The 17,987-nt window shown below is 37.2% G+C and overlaps 1 protein-coding gene across 2 annotated transcripts in view; it reads right to left on the bottom strand.

Annotated features, from left to right (window-relative positions):
- The window catches only part of HDAC9 (histone deacetylase 9), a gene marked incomplete at its 3' end in the record, with an annotated part of 276,027 nt that overhangs the window by 41,689 nt on the left and 216,351 nt on the right, over window positions 1–17,987 (bottom strand). For both annotated transcript variants that reach the window (XM_082498904.1, XM_082498905.1), the window contains one exon: window positions 12,936–13,054. In XM_082498904.1, the coding sequence (XP_082355030.1) occupies window positions 12,936–13,054 (119 nt within the window). The remainder of the gene's footprint in view (window positions 1–12,935; window positions 13,055–17,987) is intronic.

Below are 17,987 nucleotides of genomic sequence, written 5' to 3'. Positions count from 1 at the left end.
CCCCTCCCCTCCCCCTCCCCCTCCCCCTCCCCTCCCCTCTCCTCCCCTCTCCTCTCCTCTCCTCTCCTCTCCTCTCCTCTCCTCTCCTCTCCTCTCCTCTCCTCTCCTCTCCTCTCCTCTCCTCTCCTCTCCTCTCCTCTCCTCTCCTCTCCCTCTCCTTTTTCCCAACTTTACTATGTTTGTGATAAAGTACTAAATTTGATCAGGCAGATTCAATTTCCCGTTCTTTCTTGAAAGCACTATGTAAAAACTTATTTTCATTAAGTGCCACTGGGAGTCCAGCACCACATAACTAATCAGAGCATTCAGTAGCTTCATGTCCGTGTGATGCCTCAAGTTCAAAGGGGAGAAAGGCATCCTGTTTGGTGTTTTGTTTCACCCAAGCTATTAAAACTGCACAGACCTCCTTAAGTGTTTTTCAAAGTAATCTTCTTTATTCCATATCAGTAACCTAAACCATTATAAAAAACAGTTGCAGTTTAGGTAATTTTTAATTATTAATGTGACTTGGAAAAAAAATGGTGATTCGCAATGAAGTGGAAGGACTGAAACTCCTGGTGAATGCAAACATTTCAGATCTGCTACTTTTTTCCACATGCCTTAAAGATCTTGGCTTAGTAATTCTGTTCAACTTTTGTGACCTCGATGTTTTTCCTCAAAAGGCATTCTGGGAATTTCCCAGAGGTATGCACTGTGTGTAGGAATATATGCACCCAAAAAAGGGTCAAAAGGAAAAAAATTACATGAGTCAGTATCTATGCATTGTCTTCATGTATGTTCTACAAAGCTGCAGTGAATGCACTTGACACAGCTAGAAAAATTAAGTTTTGTTCACAAGGTCATATAGACATCACAATTTTTTGATAACTCCTTTGATGTAGTATATTTGTTAATTAAATTAAAAGTTTTGAAATAACATCTTATCATTTGATCAGTAGATTTTTCTTACTGTTCTTCCCATGGCCTGATGAAAGTTTAAGAAGGTTACTTAATTGAACATTTGGGTGAGTGAAAAACTAATTTTAACCAGTTCATGGTGGCTTCTGAAGTTTCAACAATACTAGATTCCACTTTACCACTTCTACTTGTGTGCTAAGATGTTTTGAAACATTGAACATAAATATACAACTCTTTTAAAGCTGATTACACAAAATTTCTTAAAATTCCTGGTAAATTTGTTAGTACACAGAGCAGTCATATTCAAACACGATTTCATTGCAAAGGTGCTTCTCCAATGTAGGAACCATAAAAGATGCTTCCTGTTCTTTGAATGAACTGTAACTTTCAGCTAAAAATAAAGGATTTCTTTGCAGTAGTCATATCTGAGACTACAGATACTGGCATTTTTAATGGAAATAAAACAGATACATATAACAACAATTAGAACTGATTGATTTGTTACTAATCAATGTCTTTTTTTTCTAAAAAAATGAAGATATTCTTGTTCATTTTTTTCCATTTTTTTGTAGAAATTATACATTTTTAACAGAAAGAAATAATAATGCCAGAAATAATAATGTCTTTTTTTCTTTAATTTACAAAAGAAATCAATATGAAAATTTTCAAAATAAAATATATTTGTGAAAATATACAAATTTTTAAATTAGCATTTATATATAACCATTTTAACTTGATCATTTCTTTTTGCAGCATAAAAATACTATGCAAAAAAAAAATTTGTAAGTTATTATTTGCAAACATTGAGTATTGCTTAATAATAAGAAAAAGATGCAGAAGAACATACACAATATGCCTAAAGTGCAATCATAAATGAAAACATAAATTATGTGGCAATGCATGTGAGTGATCACCTTTCCATACAACACAATCACTGAATTCATATCCGACGTTAAGTAATCACATTAGGAAAATAATTCTGAAGCTGGCACATTTAAAACCCAGACATTTTATTGAAGGACACATTCCACTACTAAATGGAACAGCTTTGGTTTGTTTTGCCTTTAAAGATTGCTAATCTATTTTAAGTAAGTAAAAATAAGATTTAGAAACCAGCCCTCACAACCAAACTGCACCTAAATGGATGCAATGTCAGAGACCGAAAAGTTTTTGGTCACCATATAGCTAGAGAACCAGTTGTTTTTTTTTAACAGAGGAATGTAAGGAAAAGGGATAAGACTATGGATCAAAGGAAACAAATATTTAATTCGTGCTAACATTTACTATCATAAACAGAAACCAGAAAATAACTGAATTTTGACTAACTAGAAATATTTTGTTATTCCAGATACATACTTATTTTTAGTTTCTTCTTCCAAAGAAGATTTTCCAAGAGTTGTCCCTTGGTCCACTTTAGTGTATATGAATCATAATCAGTGATGGATAGCAAAGAAAGAATCTGAAGTAAATAAATTACTACTTAATGCATTTCAAATGGATTTATTTTACAGCAGAACTACTCCTTTTTCTTCTCAAGTTAATTCTATAAAACTTCAGGAAGTATTTAAATAGCAGCTTTCTCATGTGAATATGCTTTTGAAGAGCTTTCAGCATGCGTTTTTGTACCATATTAATACTTACAATGCAAGGTCTGTCCCTGTAAACATTACTTATTTTAGCAAATATTAATCAGATTGGTGGAGTGGTCTCAATCAACAGGACTGCTCAAAGTGAGTAAAAGCTTGTGGGATTAGGACCTACATTCTTGCATTTCCAGCAATTTTATGGCAATCAGTTGGCATAAGCAAGAACAATTTTCTTAAAAAAAAAAAACAAAAACACCACTCCTCCCCAGAACAACAAACAAAGGTAATTAAAATGCTGAAAAAAACCTAGGGATTTTTTTTTAAAAGTGCCAGTCTTGGCAACTTGAACCATTTTATTGCAGATTTCATGGTATTAAGCGTTTGTATTAAAGCTGTTATAATCATGATATTGCAATGGAATCTCACTTTTCAGTTGATAAAGTAATGGCTGCAGGGAAAAGCTTAAAATGTGAAAGAAGCGTGTTCTGGGAGCTCCACAACAAAAAGAAATCTGGGTAGTATTTTAATCACTATTACAATGTTTCTGAGGTCTGAAGCAAAGGTTTTTAACTTCCAGAACTGGTAGTACTGATATTCTATTTGAACAATTAATTAAGGTGCAAGCATCCTGTGTGGTGTTGTATATGTGACTTTTTGAAACTGCTGCTATGAATTGATGCTTTGAGTTTAATCACATGGGTTAGCGCTCATTTCCCTTTACACACAAATAATTAGCGTACCTGTTATAAGTCCTATTTTAATAATTCATTTTCTTTGAGCCAATAGTACCTTGAACTTAATTTTTTAAATTTTATTTTATATGTTTGCTTGGGTAAAAAGCAACACAACGGGAACTAAGACAATTGCCTGGGATCAAAGCTAAAAATACCAAGAGAATCTCTCCAGATCAGTGAAGAATTGCTGGTGATGATACCAGTCAGACCTGAAGTGTACTTGATACTGGGATAGCGTGAAAAAGATGAGTTTGCAGACCAAAAAAACAGATGGCCCCTTATCACCCCATGGGGCTAAACACACAAGAGCAAACTTCAGAGACGCCTTACCTTTACCCTGTCTGTCCCTATCAGGAGAGACTGTTATATTAAGGGTTATTGCCTCTCTAGCCCTCCCTGTGATCAGCTTTTGAAGTCCATGGCCAAGAGGCCAGTGTGAGAATATCACCCCAGATAAGAGGTGTTTGCTCTGTGAAATATTCAGGACAGGAATCCATGGACCCCATGATAGTTCAGCAGGGAACCACAAACTCCAGCTAATATCTTCTAATCCCCTGTTGGTTTGAGAACTACCCACCATAAAAAGCATAACTGGCTGTTTATTTGCACAGGCAAGAGATAACATCTTAAAGTTACAGTCTGCCTTAAGTAGTAGGGATGTGAAGCCCAAAGAAATGAAGCATCCAAGCTCATAATCAAAGTTGTGTGTGTACCCTTCTTCTCTGCCTAATGAGATGTAAACATTTTGGCTGGTGTCTCTTTTGAAAGATATTAATCAAATATATTGGTTAGAAATCACAAAGGATAGTCCGGTCTGCAAATTACATGTCTTCTTTTATAGCATTCTGAAGCTGTGAACAATATGTTAAAAATTTTCCCATGGCGCAACCAAGTAAATACTTGTGGCACATTTCTATTTATTACAGAGAATAGTTAAATTCTAAGACATAAATCATGCTCTTCTACTAAAGGCTTTACAAATTCCCAAAGACAAGCCTAATTCCCAATGCAACGATGCTATAAAAGATCAGACACTTTGTTATGGAGAAATCCACATTTGGAGATGTCTTTCAACAATTTTCTCTCAGGACCCAATCCTGTGAAAGGCACATGCAATTTGCTGAACACTGTGTCAAGCTCCATTAGTTTCAAAATGGCCCTAAAAACTTATATTTGATTTGTTGTATTTAAATCGTAATCTGACAAGTTTAATAATGCCTAAGCGAAAAAGATATTTTTTTTCCTTTTCTTGCTTCTACCAAATGACAGTCTTTTGGTTTCAATAAGGGAAAAGATTTCATAAGTTCAAATTTCAAAACTGAAAGAAGAAGATGCCACCAATTTTATCTTTTTTGCACCCCTCACATCAGTTATTGTCATTAGCCAATATCACTATTATAGCATGAAAGAAAAAATAACAAGAGGTAGGTGAGATAAGAGAAGACGACCGAAAAGGGAAAATAATTCTTAATGGTTCTGTAGATCCTCTTTTTTTCCCATTGTAATCCATCCTCCGCCCTGTCCCCAGCAACTGCCCTAAATCAAGGAACTGGCACCTGATGCATTCTGCAGATGGATCGGCACTGTATATCTGGAACATAGTATACAGGTGGTTTTTCACTTGCACGAGTTAGTTAACTAGCCAGCAGACACATCTTCTGTTTGTGAGGCAGGAGCGGGAGTGGAAAATGGAAATCTCTCCTGGCTGATTTACAGAAAGAGAGGCTAAGTGAAAGAGCAGGTGAAATCAGCGCTTCTTTATTAATAATTCTAATTGGTCTCACTTCTTGCTTAGGTAGGCCCTTACTGGAAGGCACACCAGTTAAACAGCCATTAAAAACACTGGGGAATAAAGAAATCACTGGTAAGATTTCTGAATCCTTCAGATGTGTTTTGGATATCTGTTCAGTTAGACGTGTGTGCCTCAAAGTCTGAAGACGAGGATTTCCCTGGCCTCTGTAAATAAGGTGAACTGTTCACCGATCTAATTCTGTTTCTCTTGGTTGAAATCCATAGACCGAGCCATTGACACATGCTTATTTTACAGCAAATGAAAGCAGATTCCTCTACTCAGCATTAGAATAGTCCACTCATATTTTTTTCTGTATTTCTCTAAGCATTAATCCTTTATTTAAATGGAAACATAAAAAAAAAAAAAGGACTTATCCTCTTTTGTCTTCACCTTTGCCTTTTACTATGCTATGTCTTGGAGACGATGCTAATTTTCTACTGTGAATTCCAATCTCTGCTCAATTTCCACAGGAGTCAATAGACTACCTCACAGAACAGGATTTCTGGAATTTTCTGCATTTCATATTCATAAATGTAAATGTAGTGTAAATGCCAATAACGTACCAGATCCTTGAGTCAATGGGAAAGAATTCACTGATATTTGCAGTGCAAGAGTGAATTTAAGGAGTACAAATGCAGGACTAGATGCAGCATAATCTTACTTGGGAGGCTGGGCAACTCAATGGCCACACCATAGCAGCTGGATGCTGTGGGCTAGGAGGAAAAAGAAAACAGAATGCTTTCCTTCTCCCAATAAATCCTATGAACATATTCATGTCTGAGGGTAGGTCACCAATTAACTTGTCATCTATTTTGATGCCTTTTGTATTGTACCAAGCAACCATTCAATTAGTATTCAAGAAATCACCCTAGAGAAAACCCAAACTTTGCTTGCCAAAGTGAATACTGGGAGCAAAGGCTTGATGCTATGTTTTCTTGCTGCCATGTTTTCTTGCTGCCGGTCACTGCGTGCCCTGTAGTTTCCAAGAGACAAAAGGAGCAAAAGGAAGATCTCTCATATGAATCAGGAGACTCCCCCCTGAAAAACTATATGAATGATCATTGCTACACCCCACCTCCAATGCTTTTAGCTCTGAATCAAAAGTTCAAGATCTATCCTGCAGGATAACCTTCTTATCACCTCCAGTACCGCAAAGATAACCAAAATATGTTAACCAAAATCAAATCTCTGCACTCAGAAGAATTCAGACAAGAAGGCAGCTGTGGCAACTGAGTTAATTTAACAGGTTTCTGCTACCAAAAGGTATCCTACTGCATTGCTCCCTTTCTCTACTGCCCCTGCTCTGCTTCCACTAGCTGTGGCACACGTTGGTCCCTCCATAACCTGATTCAGTTTCACAGCCCAACAGAAATCCCTCCACTTTTTTGGTTGATTAAGTTTTCTGATGGGTTGATGAGTTAATGCTGTGTAATGTGTTTACAGAGAGATCTGACAAGAGCCAGAGCCAGGGCAAGTAATGGACAATTCAGAAGAGGAAGGGGAATGAAACCACCGTTTTCTACAGCAATGAGCTCTTGGAGCAGCTCACACCATGTACTGGAGCTGCACTCTGAAGCAGTGAGTGCCAGACTCTCTAAGAGCATAGTTTCTTGTGCTGATAGTTGAGTCAAAATACTTTCTTGTTTGTGAAGAGAAGAAATTAGACATGGCATCATAAAAGCCTGCAACACTATTTTCAGAGACTCGAATTTTGTTTAAACAGCTACCGAGTCAAAACTACTATTCTGTTTAATCAGCTGTGAATTTGCATGGACTCTTTTTGCCTGCCTTTCTTTAACATATACCTTTACGTTAGCCCCAGTAGTCCCAGTCAGGACTCTTTTTTGGAGTCAAGTGTCAGGGAAGCCTTTCAAACAATCATAAGAAAGTGCAGTCCATCCCAAAAGACATTGCACTAAACAACTACGGTCAGTCCAAGGTGCTGTCCAGTAGATAGTTATAATATTATTTGGGGACTCCTTTAGAAATTAAGCACTTCAGGAAAAGAAAAAACAACAAATGTCTCTATCATTTGCAGTACTTGATATACTCAGAATAGTCGCATAGAATATTTCAGAAATAGAGAGGCTGGCGCATAGGGAACCTTTTCTCTGAAACATATCTGAATTACCAGGCTTAGACCCCGACCAGTTCTACATTTGAATTCAGTGATATGCAGTTGTAGCATTTTCCTTTGGTCTGTTTCTAACATACATATTATGCATGGCATGTAGTGGGAAACGGAAAAGAATTCCAAGATACAGTAGGACAATTTTGAAGACTCAAGAAAACACTGGTCGTTGAAGAGAAATTTCATTGAGTGATTTTTGCATGAAGCCTCTAATGTCTGTGTGCACCATGGCATACCTATTTGTAAGGATGTTGTAAGCCATCTATTTATAAGTCTCATTTAAAGCTTTCCAGTGATGGCAAATACACCATGCTAGATCATTTGTTTCAGTGATCAGTCACCTCATTATCAAAACCGTGCCCATTACTTCTGAATGTTCTTGTCCCCCAATACTAGGTATCATATCTTTTCATAGCATTGTATGCTACATTCGGAGACCTTGTTATCAAAAATCATTACTCCCTGTGGGAAGCTGGAACTGAAATGTAGAGGGCAAAGCAGAAACCAACAGGACAGGCACCCAAGTTCAACCTGGTTGCTCTTACTTGTATTCTGAGAAGTACCAGTTCCAGCCATGAGAAGAGATTCCTTGATGGAAGACCTGTAGGTTACATGTAAGTCAGAAGCCCTTTTTACAGATTAATTTCTACCACGTAGGTTGACATATCCTTTGGAAATAAACTGTTTAGAGTATTAATTGTTTTTTCTGCTGCTATTAATTGGACAGATTGTGCACTGCTACAGTGAAGTCCTCTAAGCCCTACCTACCTCCTGGCTTGTCAGGAGGGAAACTGTTCATAGCTTCAGCACTATTTTCATTGGTCCCACCTGAACGCAGTGTATCACAGCATAATGCAGCTTTTGGTAAGTTAAGGGAGTTATTGCAATTTTCTCAAATAAAACCTTTAAAAGTTGCAAATCAGCTTAGTTAAGAGTCAGTGATATCCTAGATACTGGATCAACCTTGCATCACAAATTTGGCGTAACATTAGACAGGTGTCCAAACTGACAAAATATAATTTACTCTTTAAATGCCTGCAGTGGTATCTTTTCCTGTTGCTAATTGCTGATCTTATTTTGCACTCTGGTGTCAAATAGCATCTTGGAATAAGAGAGTAAAACAACAGGAAAACTCCAGTAAATCATCATAGCCCTTAACAAATGCAGTGCTTCAGGAAGATAAGTACCCTGAAAAAAATCTTCATTCTTGCTTGACACTTCTCTATTTACTTTATTCTTTTTATGGAATGGTCACCATTTAATGAGCAAGTATGTACAATATTTACTTGAACAGTAAAGTGATCTCAGTGACTTTAATGCAAGCATTATTCTAAGGGCTGCTCTATAAAACAAAGAGAAAGTACTTCGCCTCGGGATAATGTTACAGCGAGAACTTCAGTCAGCAGAGCTAAATTTAAAAAGAGTCCTCTTACAAGATCTAACAACTTGCAAATTTATGATCAGATTTGGCAGCTCTTTTTCAGACCTGTTCACTGTACAGAATTCAAATAGTGTGATAATACAATACATTTTAGCAGAGGTTGTAAAAATTAGCTATAAAATAAAGCACAGAATATATCAGCTCTATCTTCAGTAGTTCCACCTAAGCATCATCTGGATAAGATGGAAAAGTAGATTTATATTCTTTAGGCATCGCCTTACTCTTCTAAATATAAAACTCCTTTATCCCCTTTATTTCTTCCCCCATTATTTTTCTTATACTTTATTGTCAATTCAATTTTTACAACTCCAGTACAAAAAGTGGATTTGATACAACTACGTTTTTATAATATGTAATATATTGTGCTGATATTTTATGTGCTGCTTTATTGAAAAAATAATACATTTCTAGTATTAAAAAGGAAATATTAGGGTAGTCAGGAACTGAAGCATGTTTTCCTCTTATCTGATTATAGTTTACAGTAAAATTAAAGCACCCGGATAGCCCCTGATCTAAACAAAGGGATCCCAATGACAGCAATAATCACTCTGCATAAGAGAGTTGTGCATGAGAGAGGTCCTGCTGCTGCATCCACCTTCATCACACAGCTTGGGGAACCAGCTTCACCAAACAACATGGACAGAGCTATGCCAATACGAAAGATGGACTTGACAATACAAAAAATATTCTGCTATTTCGGCAAATGAAGTTAAGCTTGAGTCATAAGAGAGGGGGCCACAGAAAATAAAATCTAAGATAAGTTGCTCAAATATCCCTGACAATCTGAGCCAGATCCTACCAGAAGTTAGAGAAGCTCCTGAGCAGGAGTTGGCACCTACAACTGACACAAGACCTTGGGCCAAGAGGACTACTAGTAAGGTTTAATTTGCTGTGTGCCTCACTGTCTTTGCTTTGCTTTTTGATGTTAAGCTTGGCCTAGTTATAGCATAAGGAGACAGTCAAGGCAGAGTTTGTGAGTGGAGATAATATCTTTATCAGAAAAGAGGTATATTTGGAAAAAGAAAACCCATTGAAACCCATTCTTTTTCTTAATAGAATATAAAAAAAAATCACAAAGTTTATGCACATGGGTAGAGCATATGTTTCAAGATGTGTATGTGTATCTAGGTATATACAAGCACCTTTTGAAATGGTAGGACTTCACTGAGTGACAGGATTGGAGCAAAGGATAAAAAAACCCAACACAAAGACAACGTGCCTGTGAAATCCTCAAAATTGGAGTTGAAACAAATGTTTAGTTAATGGTCATTTTCTTTTCTACATTGTACCAAATAAAATCTGTTTTGGGACCAGGTAAAATTTAGTTAAATATTCATTAGTTTAGTGAAAACTTTTCCCCTCAAAAAATCAACAGACAAGGACAAATTGAAAAGGCAGTTGGAGAAAAAGATTTACGTAGGTAAAGTGATTTGAAAAGTGTAATAAGAAAGGAAAGATTCAAACTTCCTTTCCAATCTTTTTTAAATGCTATCTCTTTTTTTCAGTGGAAAAAGACCATTAGTGATTTCTTTACTTGATGGGACTGGAAATAAATTAGGCAAGTGAGATATCTCCTAGCTCTGCTATCATCGCTGATCTCAGTTGGCCTTTTTCCATCCTACACCCAGCTGCAAAAATATATATGACTGTTTTGTTGCTGATGTGTTTGTTTACTAGTCAGAAATGGAAACTCCTTGGTAAGTCAGATAATACATCAATATAGCAAAAAATTAAAATACTGGGTTAAAGCACTTTATAATTTGCACCTCTCAAACTGTGTAGATTTTTTCTGTATGATGCCTACTATGTGGTTACTCCAAGGCTGTAATTAGTCCAATCTGTTATCTTGATCCTATGGTTTTTACTTTATGATTTGGGAATGCTGATTGGTTAATACATTTTAATTTTTTCTCTTTGACTGTACACTGAAGGAAAGACATAAATAATTCTTTATCAAGAATCTAGTGTCTCCCTAACTCTCTTTAACAGCAAGATTAGTAGCTAAGGACCCATCTTCTCTCCTTTGATGTCAATGTCTTCCTAATTTGGATGTGTAAAGTTTGTATTGTGTCATAGAAATCAGAAGATTCAATGTATTAAGTGTACACAAAGTGCTAAAGATTTATAAAGAAAGAATATTTACAGGTTAAACTTTAATTTGCATTTACTTGTTTTGGGCATAATTCCTAATTATTACAAAATAATTATATAAAAAATTTGCATGAGTATCTATTTTTAATCTTTAATATGAATGTTTCTCTTTGGACTTTTTTTTTTTATAGACTGCTCCTTTTTCTACATACCACATATAGTATGCTATATTCTAAGATGGTATGGTGGTATGTGGAGAATTTTGTTTGGGGAAATAATAAATTCCTTTGGCTCTGTACAAAAGGCTTTATTCATCCCTCAGGTGCATGATCATTATCTGGGTCTATCTTGGCTTTTCCCTTAATTTAAACAAGAACCACCTACTGTAAATCACCTCTTTTTTGCTTACAGACATGTGCAACTTGTAGATGTGCAGCCTCTTGTATTAAAAAATGTGATATGATTTCAGTTTCTAAAAGAAGTTATGAAGAGTTAATTCATTTATGAATGAAAATTAACATTGATTGCAATACAAAACTTCTTTTTTGCTGTCAGGGTGAAATTCAGTCGATCCTGAGTGGAAAACACAAATGGTATTGCGGTTTCTAGGGAAGCTGTTGAAGCTGTTATGCCAGCACATCATGTATGCCAGAGCATCCTACCGGAGCATTATGCATGCTTAAGGGACATTTAGCATGCGTTCTCAAATGCTAAATACAGATGATATTGTACAATACCTCTCAACAAAATATCTGTTTTGTACGCTTGGAAGCTCATCTGCCTACCACATAAGCTCATGAAATGGTGCCTCTGATCGGGAGCCATACTTATGGAAAAAAATAGTGAGAAACCTCTTACAAAGTTCTTTTTTCATGCACAATGCTTTACCAAACATCATAATATAGAGTTAAGTGATACTCAAACATGCATACAGGCCGCTACATTTCTTTCATCTCTAGCACAACCACCACATTAACCTGAAAAGCTGTAGTGAAAGATATGTCTTTCTTGCAGCCACTGGGCTGTGCCCTTTCCAGTCCACTTCTGCATTAGCACCTGTGTGAGCGTCTCTGGGAGTCCCTTGCACTGCTCTTGCATTCTCCCTTTCCACAGCACGCCACTATGAACAGTCAGTCTATCTCTCCATCTGTCCTTTCATCCTTGATATTCAGGGGAGCCTCCGCAGCATGCAGTTAGAATGAAAATAAAAAATAGTGTCTCTTCCCTGCTCTGTCTGAGGTGACAACTAACTTGGTTCTACTGACCTGCAACAAAAGGCGGAGGTCAGAAGGACAAAATCCTCCGAGCTGGAGTCCATTTTTGCAGTGTGTTAAATGCCATTAGGTCTCATCGACTTCTCCAGTCATGTCCCAAGGCATTTGCCATTACCAGCAGAGATCCATATTTAATAACTATTCAAATGTTGTTATGGTATTTCTTGATATATACTGAAGGGAAGTATATATACTGAAGAACCTTATTAACAGTATTGAAGTAGGAAACCATTTTGTGTTGTCACATGGAAAGCTATTTATGTATAGTGATGTTACAGTGCACTTTACTGTACAGAGCATTACTGCTTAACACCCCAGGCTCAGAATCATTTTGGCCACAATACCCAGTAAGAGTTAGTGAATTTGGAGTGCTACATATGAGACACCTCAGACAGATCTGTCTTTCAGAACGTATTAAATATTTGCCATGAACACGCATTTTGGAGGACTGAAATGGACATCCAAACATTGTAACCCAACAGAGGAGTCTTTTAGAAAACTTTGGCCTTCATGAACACTGATGTAATTCAGGATTAATGCCATTGAGCTGAAAAGATTACAATAACAAAAGAGCAATATGAGATTGGATTTAGGCCTCCAAAGTCTAAAATCTCCAATATATATTTAAAGAGAAATAACTTACACCGGCATTTGGAAAATGGAGTCTATTGAAAAGCATGAAACCTCTGAAATGTTATTTGAATGCCAGAAAAGTAATACTTTAAAAAGCCAAGACAAAAATGCCAGAAGGAACAGAAAGGAGTGAGCCAGAATTGCTAACATGTTCATTTCCACCTTGTCCGCAAATTGGGCAAGACCCACACTTCCACAGGCATCTCTGGGTATTAACTGACGGACAGTCCCTGCCCTTGGTGACATGGGTGTCATCTCACAAAATAGAAATATGGACATAACCTGGACTTAAAATAAGGTTCCTAATTAGAAAAAAAATACCAACTCAGAAACACACACCTTATGACAATACCTACATTTAGCTGTGACTTTGTACCCGCCCAGTGGAGGGTCGTGGCCTTCCACGGCATCGAATCCCGCTGACACCAGGACAATCTCTGGATCGAACTCATTGGCGGCTGGCATAATCACAGTCCTGTTCAGTGAAAAAATAACAACCTGTTAAAAATTGAAAGAACTTCTATCTTCGTGATATAAATTGCCACAATCTCAAAAATCCACAACACAAGATTTTGTACATCAAAACCATATTTTCTTTTAATTAAGCCAGTCTTCATGGTAGCTATCCAAAACCAAAAGAAGTCCAAGACTTTAATTAATTTCTTTCTATAGTCCCTCTTTTTTCTTTTCTATGATTTAGTAAAAAGAAATGCAGGTACATGTGAAAGCCTCTAATATTACACAGACATCTGTGCCTGTTTTATCCTGCTGCCTATAAAAAGCTGCCTCTTCCAGGGAAGTGACTAATGGTTTACAGAGAGCCCTCAAAGCCTGAGTGGAAACCCGGACTGCTCCAGTTAGTGCGAACTTGGTGTAAATTTGAACTATAAATTTCTTTTGGGAAAATGTTTGCTTTCCAAACTTTTTTTTTTTCTTCTTAACATTTTTAAATGTTTGTCGAGGTGGGGGGTGACTCTAGCAAAGGAAAAACATGAAATTCCCTTAATCAAATCCAGACTATGTTGTCAAGCCTTTCCAAGGTCAAGCAGAACAGGAATGTGACAACCACAAACTAGTGACAGCAACCCCTGCTGGTGTCAGGAAGATAATTCAGCCCTTCACAGTCACAAAGATTCCACTTTTTTAACCCCTTCCTTGACAAACTTCCACGGGAGTATTTTGTTGCTTTGTTTTGCTCTTCTCCAAACTCGAAGCATTAAAGATGCGTTGAAGGAGAAGATAAGACCCAACATTCTGCATTCGCAGATTCCTTCTTTCAGGCTAACTTTCCAAAGGCAAGTTGTCAGGATGGCTTTTACGCAAGTGTGACAAATGCTGAGCCTATAATGACTGCCCTAATTCAGGGGGATATCACTAACATTAAAAGGCAAATACTCAAATGAATTTTCTATGCCAAACATTAACTCAAGGAAATACCAATTGGTCTACACTGGTCAAAATCTGAAGATCAATTTTGCGCACGTGTAATACTATTTGTCTTAGTTCAATATTTATTTATTTATTATTTAATCTACTTAGGCCAAATATATCATGTTTTTATTGAAAGATTAAAGTTTTCTGTGGGGGGAAAAAGCATATTAATAATACTTTAACAATTCTAGGTTTTTCTTTAGTTTAGTTTTTGATCTGTGTTTCATAAACTTTATTTTGTTCTGATTTCCTCCAAGGTAATTTTAATATTAGGAAAGGGCTTCTTTTACTTGTTATTCAGAGAAAGGGAGAATTCAGACTAAATAAAAAGTCTTTGTCAGGACATACAGCACCTCAATGCATATAATTTTTCATTAAAGAAATTATAGAGGCAACTTCATTTTTCTGGTGATTTTCCTGAAATTGCACCAAGAAAGTCTGCAGACAAAGTGATCTAGTTTGTGAAAATCCCCCCCCCTTTTTTTTTACATGTCACTAGTAGGCCTCTGCTGAAGTATGGATTCCAGTATTGAGCATCACACTTCAAGAAGGACCTAGACCAACTTGGGAGAACAGGAAAGAAAAGAACTCTAAAAAACGTGACCTAAGTAGATAAAATGCCAGAATTATAATTATTTTATTCACATAATACAGGAGTAAATATGATAAAAGTCCAAGAATATGTAAGTGGTTGTTGCAAGAGGAAAGAAATAACCCATTCTGCAATTCCACTGTGGATAGGACGTGAAGTAGTCGCAGAAGGAAAGCTGTAGTTCAGACACTGGAAAAAGCTTTTTAATAGTAAGGACAGATAATAATTTAAATAAATATTTTAAGAAAATTGAAGAGTCTTTATCTCTTTGAGTTTTTTATAAACAAATATCCATCAAGCTTGTTATAGGATGAAGCTGACATGGCCTTGAGGCAGGAGGTCAGATTACTTCTCTTGGCTTTTTCCTATAGTTCCATGATGTATAACTATATAACACAAAAAGTACACACAGAAATAATTACATCAGACACCACAGTGACCAAACATTTTTGCAGGTTAATCTCCCCAAAGTTAGGGAACCATACTAGGAATAAAGAACTCTTATGCAACCACATCTTATTTTTCTTATGTACATACCTTCTGATACTCTAATTATATGTTCATTGTCTGAAGCAACACATAATTCCCAAACTTCCCCATGTCTGCAACACATGTGGCACGGATCCCGATTAGTGATGAGGACTGTGGCTGACATGCAATCTTGATCTGTCCCCATAGCACCATATATCTTATGCACTGAAAGAAGGAGGGATCCTATGAAGAACCCTCCCTATCTGCAGCCACTTGAGCTTTTGCCCTCCTCCTCTCCACTCACATTTCCTCAAATTCAAGTCAGCCTCTGTTTTTTATTTCTTCGTGTCAGATAAAGTGGCAGCACCACAGAATACAGCATAGACAATGGTCAGGAATCAGAGGATGGAGTGTGTTCAGTGCGGACACAAGCTCTGGAAACTCAAGTTCCTAAGCACTAAAAAACTTAACCAGGCTAAAATAGAATGAGATTTTTGAGAGTCTTATAATTTGGAACATTGGAAAAATCCGCCACACTTCTACTACTACATTTCAAGACTTTGCTCAAAAGCATAAAGATGTCAGCACATTTTTTTATAACTTGGGCAAAACAATGCATTTGACCCTTAATCTCATTCTTAGAAGCAGCAAAAATTGCTTAGCCACAGCTTCTTCAAAATTTTTGTCAAATAAATATGTCTGACATGAAAACTGCCAGCTGCACTGGGTAACATTAGTAAAATTATTAAACTTATTATTAACACCATGTTTAATAGTACTGAACAGGAAATAGTAGCATATTCATAAATCTGTACAGAAATGATATACAGGAATCTCAACTAAAAGAAAGAGAAGGCGATAAGGATAATAACTGGAGGTAGCATTTAGCATTCATTGTTCTGTTACTGCTTTCGGTATTACCTGAATTCACATGACTAAAATAAAACCTAAGAGGGTTTTTCTGTAAGAAAGATTTTTTTCTTTTAAAAATGTACACAGTGTCTGCTAAATTTCACCAGAAGAATAGCACTCTACTTTTGCTATAATACTGTCTCACAAATTATGATGGAACTTTGCTGCTGCTGCTCTGCATACTACATACCAGGAGAGCTAACCCGTGTGCCCACAAGACCTGTGTCATTGTTCATTTCTTTTTCATCCTCCATAATATTGAGGGACTTGGAACGTCAGAGCTCATCCATCTTATATTGTTCTTGATTTAATACAGAACAGAAACTCTAAGGACTTTTCTTTAAAAAAGACATTACGGAAAATGTAATCTGTTTACTAGGATAGCAAGCTTGACTCTTCTCTAAAACATCTCAGGGTGTCTGTGGTCCTTGCTACAGCAGCCAAGACTACTGATTGGTCTTTCAAAAAGATGCCAGCTGCAATCTCCCAATTTCAGAGAGGACCATATAGATATCCAGTTCCTAAATCTACTCAGAGAAGAGCAGTTTCACGTCTGGAAAACATCATAGCATTTTCTTTTGGACTTTGTGAAGGTAGGATGTCTCTAATCTTTGTCTTGCCTTGGCAGGAGCTCCTTTGTGGCACAAACCACATGTGTAAATTCCTTCACAAAAGTGACAGATATTTTCCTATCTTATGAAGGACTATAAGGAATCATATACCTTAATTTTTAAATATGCACTAAATTTCACCAGGACACGAATAAAATCTTTTAGCATTTGCCACCTCTCAGGCTTCAGCACCTTAATTATCCCTGAATAACTAACTGTCTTTAGAAAAATGTTTTGAGGTTGGCAGCTGTAAAGAAAGCCTACACAGAGCACTGGATTCCATCCCTTTTTTTTTTTTTACCCAAAAGCAACATGAAGCTCACTTTTCCCATGTAACCAGTCTTCTCCTACCTCTGGAGAGTGAGGATGGTTGGAACGGGAGGGACAGCTCCGTACCCTTCACTGTCTCTTGGGAGTAGAGAATCATCAGACCTTGTATCTTGGTCCTCTCCCATCTCCTCTACACTCTGGAAGGCACAGCAAGGTGTATGAAAGAAATAATCCATCGACTGCCTCCTCAGGAGCTACATAATCATAGCACTTCCCTTCTCAATCGCCTAAGAACAGAATCCTCTGAATCAGATCATAACAGAAAATGTGCTTTTTTTTGAAAAAGCAACCAACTAGCATTGGTCATACACTAATAGGTATTCATGTTAACCTTCCCGAATTCCTCAGACCAGCCCTGTGCTCAGAAGTCAGACTGCAGCTGGCAGGATTTGTTACGGTGCGAAGGGTCAAAACTCTGTTCATCATAAAAAATCCTTTGCAAGCATGCATAGGCAGCCTGCACTCAGACCTAGGTAGGAACGGTTATTATCTTACCCGCAGCAGGAGTAAGAAATATGATTTTGCTTCTGGCCGTGGGTCACCAGACAGGTATGGACTGGGGACTGGCAGGCCGTCACCTTCCTGCTTGAAGCCAGTTGGGCTGCAGGGGTTATCAGCAAACAGAAATTAATGCTAGGATCCTTCTCTGATGAAATGAGTCGTTTTTGTCAGAAGAGAAGTGAATTTTATTCTTCCAGCATGACTCACACCCTCCTCTACTCCCTTCTCCAAAGAAAATAAAACACATAAAAGAGATATTTATTTTCTGTGATCCTGAATCATATAGAAGCATAAATATTTGGTATATCGTATTCACCTAATGATGACAGCAGAGCTACAGGGGCATCGTGCCTGGCTGACTGTTTCTTTCTTTTCTCTCACATTTTCATTAATAAACATGTCAAAGCCCGAAAGCTTGAGCAGCTGGATCGCAGGAGTTATTTATCTATGCTAAACCTCGCTGTTACAATGCAACTGTGTCCTCCAGCCCAAGGTAGTGCAGATCCTCCTTTAAGTCTGATGGTACCCGGAACAGAGCATGTGTCTGGGAAGCTGAAAAG

This window comes from Vanellus vanellus (assembly GCF_965231255.1).
Source record: "Vanellus vanellus genome assembly, chromosome: 2".
Taxonomy (NCBI): Eukaryota; Metazoa; Chordata; class Aves; order Charadriiformes; family Charadriidae; genus Vanellus; species Vanellus vanellus.
The sequence above is the reverse complement of the archived record's forward strand: the minus strand, read 5'-3'. Positions and strand labels throughout refer to the sequence as shown.